This window comes from Juglans regia, chromosome 7 (assembly GCF_001411555.2).
Source record: "Juglans regia cultivar Chandler chromosome 7, Walnut 2.0, whole genome shotgun sequence".
In the NCBI taxonomy this organism is placed as follows: Eukaryota; Viridiplantae; Streptophyta; class Magnoliopsida; order Fagales; family Juglandaceae; genus Juglans; species Juglans regia.
The window spans coordinates 50,471,118-50,480,686 of record NC_049907.1 but is presented as its reverse complement, the minus strand read 5'-3'; the positions used below and the strand labels follow the sequence as shown (position 1 = coordinate 50,480,686).

The 9,569-nt window shown below is 33.1% G+C and overlaps 1 protein-coding gene across 1 annotated transcript; it reads left to right on the top strand.

Annotated features, from left to right (window-relative positions):
* Window positions 1-6,023: 6,023 nt before the first annotated feature.
* On the top strand, window positions 6,024-7,259 carry LOC108986340. Its single transcript, XM_018958918.2, has 2 exons — window positions 6,024-6,104; window positions 6,226-7,259. Exon 2 carries the CDS (start codon window positions 6,340-6,342, stop codon window positions 7,096-7,098), a length of 759 nt encoding a protein of 252 aa, XP_018814463.1. The 5' UTR covers window positions 6,024-6,104; window positions 6,226-6,339; the 3' UTR covers window positions 7,099-7,259.
* Window positions 7,260-9,569: the final 2,310 nt, after the last annotated feature.

The window sequence follows — 9,569 nt, the reverse complement described above, 5'->3', positions numbered from 1 at the left end:
CTCTCTCTTCTCAAGTAACCTTGCCCAGTGGTGTTTGCTCTACCATAACTAGCATAGGTTCCACCTAACTTTCAAACCATATGCATGTTAAAAACATACTTTGTGCTCCATCTTTCCATGTCAATTTATTGTCAATTAGTCAACTCACAGCCACCTTAAATTGTTCTATTCACTTATTTCCTACTTTTTGTGTATTTCAGGACCTAACTTCGAAGAAGATGATTGGTTTAGGGAAGCAACTTAATGGCTTGTACTACTTTGTGCCATCAATAAAATCTGCATCACCTACCAAACCGATCACTTATCATGTGGATTCCACTCCAAAAATTCCCTAGCACCAACGGTTAGGACATCCCTCCAAGGCACCTTCACAGTTTTTTAGTCATGTTATTCCTTCATTTGTATTTAATTCTCAACATTCGTGTGAAACTGGCTATTTGGCTAAGCAAACAAGGCTATCTTTTTCTTTTAGTACTATTCAAACCTTAAATTCTTTTGATTTTATTCACTATAATATTTGGAGACCCATTCAAACTGCAACTCATACAGGGGCACATTATTTTTTAACCATTGTCGACAATTATACTAGATTCACCTAGATATTCCTAATGAAATTCAAGTCCGAAACACAAGGGTTACTGAAAACCTTCATCTCTTTGGTCAATACTCAGTTTAATTGCCAAATTAAATGTATTCAAATTGATAATGGCTCAGAATTCATATCCATGAAATCATATTTTTCCAATCTTGGCATATCATTTCAAAGTTATTGTCCATCTACACCTCAACAAAACAGTGTAGTTGAACGAAAGCATCGACATCTCTTAAACGTTGGCAGGGCCTTAAGAATTGATGCTAAACTTCTATTGCAATTTTGGGGGGAGAGTTTGCTTACCGCCTCCTACCTTATCAATCATCTTCCTACCCCTGTGCTGCAACACAAATCTCCCTATTAAATGTTGTATAACAAGCCACCCATTTACTCTAACTTGCGAGTTTTTGGATGTTTTTGTTATGCAACAAATATGCACCTTACTCACAAATTTGACTCTAGCGTCAGAAAATGTATCTTTGTTGGCTATCCCATTGATCAAAAAGCTTACCGCTTATATGATCTCAAAACTCACCAATTCCTGTTTTCTCAAGTCGTGATGTCATCTTTCATGAGAGAATTTTTCCTTTTTCATATCGCAGAACCTTCACCAGCTACAAACATTTCCCAACCTTAGATAATTGAATACCCCACTGAGTCACCTTCTCTTATAAATCCCCTTACTTTTCCATTACTTGAGACCACTTCCACAGAAAATTCCTCCTCTATCGTCTCATCACAAGCACCTACTCTTCGTAGAAGTGAACGCACCAAAAAACCATCCATTCTTCTTCAAGATTTTCATTGTGGACAAGTGGGTACAATGTCATCAAATGCCATCTCCAACCAGGAATCTTCAAAAAGTCATGTACTCGGTACCCTTTAAGTAACTACATTTCATATGATTCTTTATCTTCTAATCATAAACACTTTGACAATCCTATTTCAAGTGTTCTCGAACCAACCTCATATGCACAGGTTAATTAGACCCGAAATGGCAAGAGGCCATGCAATGTGAACTTGATGCTCTTACTACTCAAAAGACATGGTCTTTGGTTCCTTTGCTTACTGTTCATTGCCCCATTGGCAGCAAATGGGTATATCGTATCAAATACAATTCTAATGGCACGATTAGACGTTACAAAGCACGGTTAGTTGCCAAATGATTTTCTCAACAAGAAGACTTGGATTACACTGAAACATTTGCACCTGTTGCCAAGTAAACAACTGTTCAATGTATTCTTGATATTGCTACCACCAAACAATGGCCATTACATCAAATGGATGTGACCAATGCCTTCCTCCATGGTGATTTAGAGGAAGAGGTATATATGACTCCACCACTGGATTTTTGTCGATAGGGGGAGAAGCTTGTATGTTGACTGCATAAGTCCCTTTATGGACTTAAACAAACCCCTCAAAATTGGTTTGTGAAATTCTATCATGCTATCAAAAAGGCTGGTCTTGTTCAATCACATTCAGATTATTCTTTATTTGTGAAGACTAAAGGTCCATCTACAACTATGGTGCTCATCTATGTAGATGACATAGTGATAACAGGCAATGATGCAATTGCTATACAAAGTCTCAAAGATTTTTTGCATCAACAATTCCATATCAAAGATCTCGATTCTCTAAAAAATTTTCTTAGCTTGGAAGTTGCAAGGTCCAAAGCAAGTATTGTAATCTCTCAAAGAAAATATACCTTAGAGATTATAGATGATGTTGGTTACTTGGGTGCTCAACGTTCGAAATTTCCAGTGGAAGTAAATCTAAAGCTCACGGATGATCAAGGTGATTTGTTACGTGATCCAAAGCGTTATAGGAGATTAGTTGGACAATTAATCTATCTCACAATCACAAGACCAGACATCACATAGTCAATATCCTAAGCTAATTTATGCATGCACCACAAAAGCCTCATTGGGATGCTACTCTTTGCATTATTAAGTACGTTAAAGGAAGTCCAGGTCTCGACTTGTTATTTTCATCTAGCAATTCTTTCAACTTGAAGGCTTATTGTGTTGCAAATTAGGCAAACTGCCCTACGACTCGAAGATCAACTACAGATTATTGTGTGTACTTGGGAAATTCATTGATTTCATGGAAGGCCAAGAAGCAGAAAACAGTCTCAAGATCATCCTCGGAAGCTGAGTACAAATCCATGGCAGCAACAACTTGTGAATTAACTTGGCTCAGATTTTTGCTTAATGACATGCAAATTTCCACAGGACCAGTAAAGTTATTATGTGATAATCAAGCTGCACTTCACATAGCAGCAAATCTAGTATATCAAGAGCTCATCAAGCACATAGAACTCGATTGCCATGTTGTAAGAGAAAAGATACAAGAATGTCAGATTGTTACAGAATTTGTTCCATCTCATTTATAGTTGGCAGACATTTTTACAAAAGCTCTTGGAGGAAACGTTTTTAAGGACTTAAGAAGCAAGTTGAACATGCTGGATATACATGCTCCAACTTGAGGGAGAGTTTTAAGATTTGTTGAGATTTGATTAACATTAATTTTGGAGATAATCTTTACTGCACATATTTAGGAATTTGTAATCCCTTCATTCAAGGGAATTCGTTGAGATTTTATTTTATTTCTTTGTTGTTCAGATCATGATTTGATCTTGTATATGTGTATATATTGTAGCCTTTTGACACAGAAACCTAATAACAAATGTACAGCTTTCTCAATTCTTATTTTGTCAAGCTTAAACCTACTCTATACAAATAATTGAGTTCAAAACTCTATTCAAATAACACCTCTCTATTGTTTGAAGAATCTTTCAAAAATATATGCACACTTCTTTTGTTTCTCCTCAATCAAACTCTTCTATATTGTACGCAAAATAACAAGTCTGTCAGGCTCTTAAAAACAGTCTTACGTGTTATCCCCTCTAGGTGATCTTTTTCAAATACAAGAATTAATTGCCAAGTAATTAAAAACTCAATAAAGCTGCAAGGAATTATGAGTAATTAGTGACAGAAACGTACAAGAGGCTATAAAATGGGTTTTTACTATTTGTTTGAAAAATAGACACTCACCTTGTACGTAAAGAGTTTCCGATCGAAGATCTAATATTCCAGCTATGAGGAATTAACACCAGACGTGAAACGTTCATTCACAAGAATAAAAAGAAAACGGCAACAAAATAATTGAGAAGCCAACGTTAATACATATTACAAAAAACAATTAAAGCTAAAATCGTCTGGAGTTTGAAAGAGTCTGCTGAAAGCAAAGTAAGAAATTAGAGCATGGTTACACATTGACCAGCCAATTAACGTTATCAACCATAATGTTTTTTAAAAACAAAACTGATCAACTTTAAAAGAATTAAAAATAAAAAAAAACCATTAGTACTAGACAATAAACAAACGTTACAAATAATATTTATTAAAAAATATAAACAGTAATTAATTAAGACCATTTGAAGTTTTCTACGTTTATACCCTGACACCTCCTTATTAAAAAATTGGTTGGTGTTCAACCTACCTAGTTTAATTATCTCCAAGTGGGTGGGGTATCGAGAAAAAGACATGAGATATATCCATTTTCAACTTCGATCGAGGTATTCAACTACTATCGTATGATTTGTGTAACGTGCTCTAATTAGTCGTGCATAGACAAAGAAAATGAAAAAAAACAAAAGGGTAACGTGGAAAAGAGTATCGACGCGTTGTTTTTTTTTTTTTATACATGGAGAGGAGGAATTCAATTGATTTTTAATTTTTTTAATGAAAAATTAAGATATTTTTTATTGACTTAAAGGACCTAACGCGTTGTTGAAAGATTTTTTTTAAAATAATTTGAATGATGCCAATTAAGAAATTATTTAGATTGAAAGAGCCTCTCAATTTATTTAATGTTATTATTATAAATTTTTTAAATTTTTAAATAAAATATAATAAATAATTTAATTTTTTTAAATTTAAAATAAAAATAATATTTTAATAATATTTTATTTTATTTTTTAATTTTTATATTATATCAATTCATTATCCAAACCGAAGTTGACTAGTCTACCGTCTGGAAGTGGCCATGGGGCGGGGTTGAAGGGGATACTGTTAGTGACGAGAGTCATGACTAACTCAATGACCTCAGCCCCTTAATTTGGGTATAAATCACGTACATATTTGAGACTAGCTAGGAGTTGTAGGCCGTATGATTGAAATCGTCGGGCTCATGATTTCGAGTACTTAATTAATGTTGTTTGTTTAATATTCGGCAACTTGTAAATTATTATTAATTGGTGCGATGAGTCGCACTGGAGAAAAAAAGAATGGTGATATTTTTATAAGTTGTTTTTTAAAAAATATCTCTTATTTAATACATAATTATATAATAATTACAAAAAAATAGTAATTATATCATTTTTCATAATTTGCAAACCATCGGTCTATGTGGAAGGACGCCTATATATTAAGGCAGGTTGGCTGATCTTTGAATCAATGACAAGCTAGCAGCTTTAAGCTGTCAATATATATATATATTTATATATATATATATTATGGTGGATAAAAGGTCTAATATAATTTATTCCAGCAAAACATTTTTTTTTTTTTTTTGCTCAAAAAAAAAGTGCAAATTTCATATTAAGAATAATGATAAATAAAAAAAAGGATAAAAAATGTGCAAGCCAGCTGGCTCGGTCCAAGAACCAAATAATTAGAAGCGGGCGGGCTCTTGACCTGATGCATGGTTAAAAGTCATGTTGATCAGGTTGCTAATTATGATCGATAAAACAATGGGAGTTAATTAATATTTAGTTATTAGAACATTTTAATAGGTTTCTTGTATAATGTGTCCAATTAATTAGAGGTACACTTAATTCTTGCAATTATCGATCATTGCATTAATATTTGTGACGTTCTTAATGAATTGTTTTCAGCAATCGAGATTTAAGCAGTGAGATATGTGCCTTCTTCATTAATATATATTCAACCGTAAATTAAGGTTGTGAAATAGTAAATTGTCATGAGATCATTTTAACGATCGAACTGCATGCACATTGTGATCACCTAGATTGAGGTCTTTAATTAAATCATTAACGGCATCAATCATGTTCAGACAAGAATGAATTAATCACGTGAAGATCATTAAGAAATCCAAAAATTACCAATAATTAATAATCAATAAGTCGACGTTGACCACGTACAGACAACACCACGAAGTTGGGTGCATGCATCATGTGAAAAGTTTATAATATAAATTGATTTACAAGTAATTAAGGACAGAATATTTGAACTAGCTAGTCTTGCAAGTTGTACGATTTTGATGCTTTCCCAAATTAAAAGAATTATATCTAGCTAGCAAGGAAAGTACCACGAATTTGAGAAGAAATTAATAACAGAACAATTCATGGTTTATATATATATATATATGACTTCAACCTCCTTGCTTTTTCATATTCGAGATCATGAGTTTGCTAGCTAGCTAGCGACCGCTGCATATATCGATCACCGGCCAATTTGTTTCTTCAATTGCGAAATCATCTTTTTTCCTGGTAAGCACGTACGTATCTGGTATCGAATGTTTTTTAGAATTGACTATATATTAAGACAATTCATATCAAATTAATCCCAATTCATTTACGTTTTCGAGCAAATTGCATATGTGCATGCCAGGTAATTGGGAATATTTTGAGATCAGAGATTGACAAACAACAAAAACTCCAGCAGTATTGATAGTCGATTACTCAAGTCAAGCTACTAGTTAGCTTCTGATATTGATCGTAAAGTATGGTGATCATTACTGAGTTAACGCACTCTAGCCACCCAGACCACGTGCTAAAGTTGACAAATCGCATCGAAACACCTTATAAATGTGATGGTTGTAAAGAACAAGGGTTTCATCCTTGTTACCAGTGTCACGAAAATGGGTGTGACTTTCATCTTCATGAGCACTGCGCTAAGGCTGATCACAGCGCACCCATCACCCACGCATTTTTCGACAACATACGGTTCATATTTCATAATAATTTTCGTCCACAAAGTCGTATTAGTTTGAGTTTCTGTGTTGCGTGCGGGAAGAGCGTCCAAGGGTTCAAGTACCAATCATTCTGTGGTAAAGCACACGTAATACATCCTTGCTGTTTGAATCTTCCGCTCGCTTTGTCAGCTCCTCAAGGTGATCAGGAGGTGAAATTGAGGCTACTTAAGAAGTCCAAATACTGGCCCACCTCAAAGTGTCTAAGATGCCAAAACAGGAAGATCTCAAAAGATATCCATGGCTGGGTTTATGTCTCCACCAGTGGCGATTTCTGTTACCACGTGGCGTGCGTTCAGGACTTGATTCTGGATAGATGGAAGACCGATCAACTCCAATATCCAAATGGCGATCCGGGAAGGCAAACCTTACAATTGGCAATTGAGCACAATAACTTACCTCAAAGGAAGGTTCGCAAGATACAATGGGTGGTGATAAAAGTGGCTCTTCATCTCCTTATTGGTGCAATCTTTGGAGAAGCAATAGGTGGGATCATTGATCTTATTTTCTAGCTTTTATTCTCGATCAATTTATAACTAGACCCGGAAATAGAGAATTAAGTACTCTCAGCGGGCAATCCCATTATGCATGCATGTACGTTCTAGTCATCTACGTATATGAATTACCAACTTTTCTTTGTATCTAGTCATCTACATACGCGTGTACATGACGTCTTATCGGCTTTTCAAAATTCTATGTTATGCATAAGTTACAATGAAATTTATTTCCGAGTGGATATTGGTGGTGAGCTCAATTTTACTTTCTCGTGTTAGCTCTATTCATTTGCTCAGATGATTATAATTTCAATATTTTAACCATAGAATGATTTTTCAGAATGCTACAAGAAAAATGAGTATAATTTGTTAGAAAATATGTTTATGTTAATAAAAAATATATGATTATCAATAATCAATTTTTTTGTAATATGTGGGTAGCTTCTCAGAAAACCTTTTTTTAAAGGAAAAAAAAACGTTATTTACCATTATTTTTATCATAATTCTTTCATTATTTCTTAATATGATATTAAATAATTGGTATATAAGTAAAAAGTATAAATAGTTTTCTAATAACTTGATGCCACATCAAAAACTGATGAACAAATGATGATTAAAATGGTGATAATTAGCAACACTTATCCCCACCAAAATATTGCACGGCGTTAGCTTATAATATGAGATATATTATACATTCATTAGTCTTCTAATTTTCATATTTTTATCATTTGCTAATGTGATATTAAATGATTGCCACTTTAAAGGAAGATAATTAAAAGGACGGTTAACAAAAATCTTTTAAAGGAAATTTTGTTCTTCATTCTAGTTTTTATAGTCTCCAATTTTACCAGCTAATATGTCAAATCTTAAGTAGTTTTATCTAAGTGGTTGAACTAATTTAGGGGTGTAAATTTAAACCGAAAAATCAATCCGGACCGGTTGGACCGGTTTTGAACCGGTCCGGTCCGGCCTGGAACCGGTTCTTGAATTATGCAAACTGGCCAGAATTGGTCCGATTTCGGTTTTATGAATTCCGGGACCGGACCGGACTAGTGGGGGGAAAAAATATAAAAATTAATATTTTATATATAAGTTTTATACAAAATTAATATTATACAAAATATTATATATATAAGTTTATATATAATATTAATTATATGTGAAAATTTTATATATAATATATATAATTATATATGATATATGAAATAATTTCATATTATAATTTATAAAATGAAAGTTTAATCTTAAAGATAAAAGTTTAATTGATAATATGCTTTAAACATAAAATATATATATTAAATTATATTATATATAGTCTAATATATTATATAGCTATACTAATATATAAGTTTATAACTAATACTAATAGTCTAATCTACACTATAGTTATAGGTATACTAATATATAACTAATACTAATCACTATAACTAAATCACTATAGTCTATTAAATGTATTACATATTTTAGTAGTGCAGATTTTGTACTATAGATTTTAGTATTATTACAGATTTTAGTAGTGCAGATTTTGTAATATGAACATATTTTTAGAATAGATTTTTTGAAGTATTTTTTTTTAATTAACATATTTTTTTTTAATGACAAACTTACATTTTAAAAAATGGGAAAATTGGACCGGAAACCTGTAAAATTGGTTTAGGAAGGTAACCGGTGCGTAATCGATTTTAGAAAATGCAAAACTGGTACATACCGGTTCGGTTTTAAATTTTATCTAAAACCAGACCGGACTGGAACAGTTACACCCCTATGAACTATGAATAATAGTATTATCCTTTTATATAATAAATATATTTACAAGTCTTTTGTTGACACACTTAATATATATAATAATAATGTGTAAGTTGGAATATTATTTGCACAAAAAATACTGATACTTTGATTATTTTATGAATGCAATGAATCTCATATGTATACACAGTCTCGAACCTAAAATTAACTATTTTTAAAATTTAATTTCTAAATTAAATTATACAATGTAGATAATGTGTGATGTAGATGCCTTAGAATAGCATTATTCTTTAGAATATAAGATCCTCCAAAAGTTGCTTAATTTTAGAGCTTGGGCCTGATGTTTTGGGCCAACTCTTCATGATCCAATCACATGTCAAGCTGGCCACGATACGATATATGCACTAATCCAGCATTAGAACTTGCACAAAAAAGATAGGGACCAGGGTAGCAAGAACCTGCTACTCCAGCAACCAAACAGACGCAAAGTGCACGCCGTCTGGCGTCTCCAAATTTTGTGTCGCGTGTGGGAAGCAAGTCCAAGGGTTCAGGTACCAGTCTATGCGTAAGAAAGCACATGTCCTGCACCCTTGTTGCTTGAAGCTCTCAGCAAATATAACTAATCGTGGACTGAATCTAAACCTTGCTGAAAAGACCCCATCGAGGTACCTAATATGCCATAACAAGAAAGTTTCAAAAGAGATTGAGGGTTGGGCTTATGTCTCCACCTGTGACAAAAACTG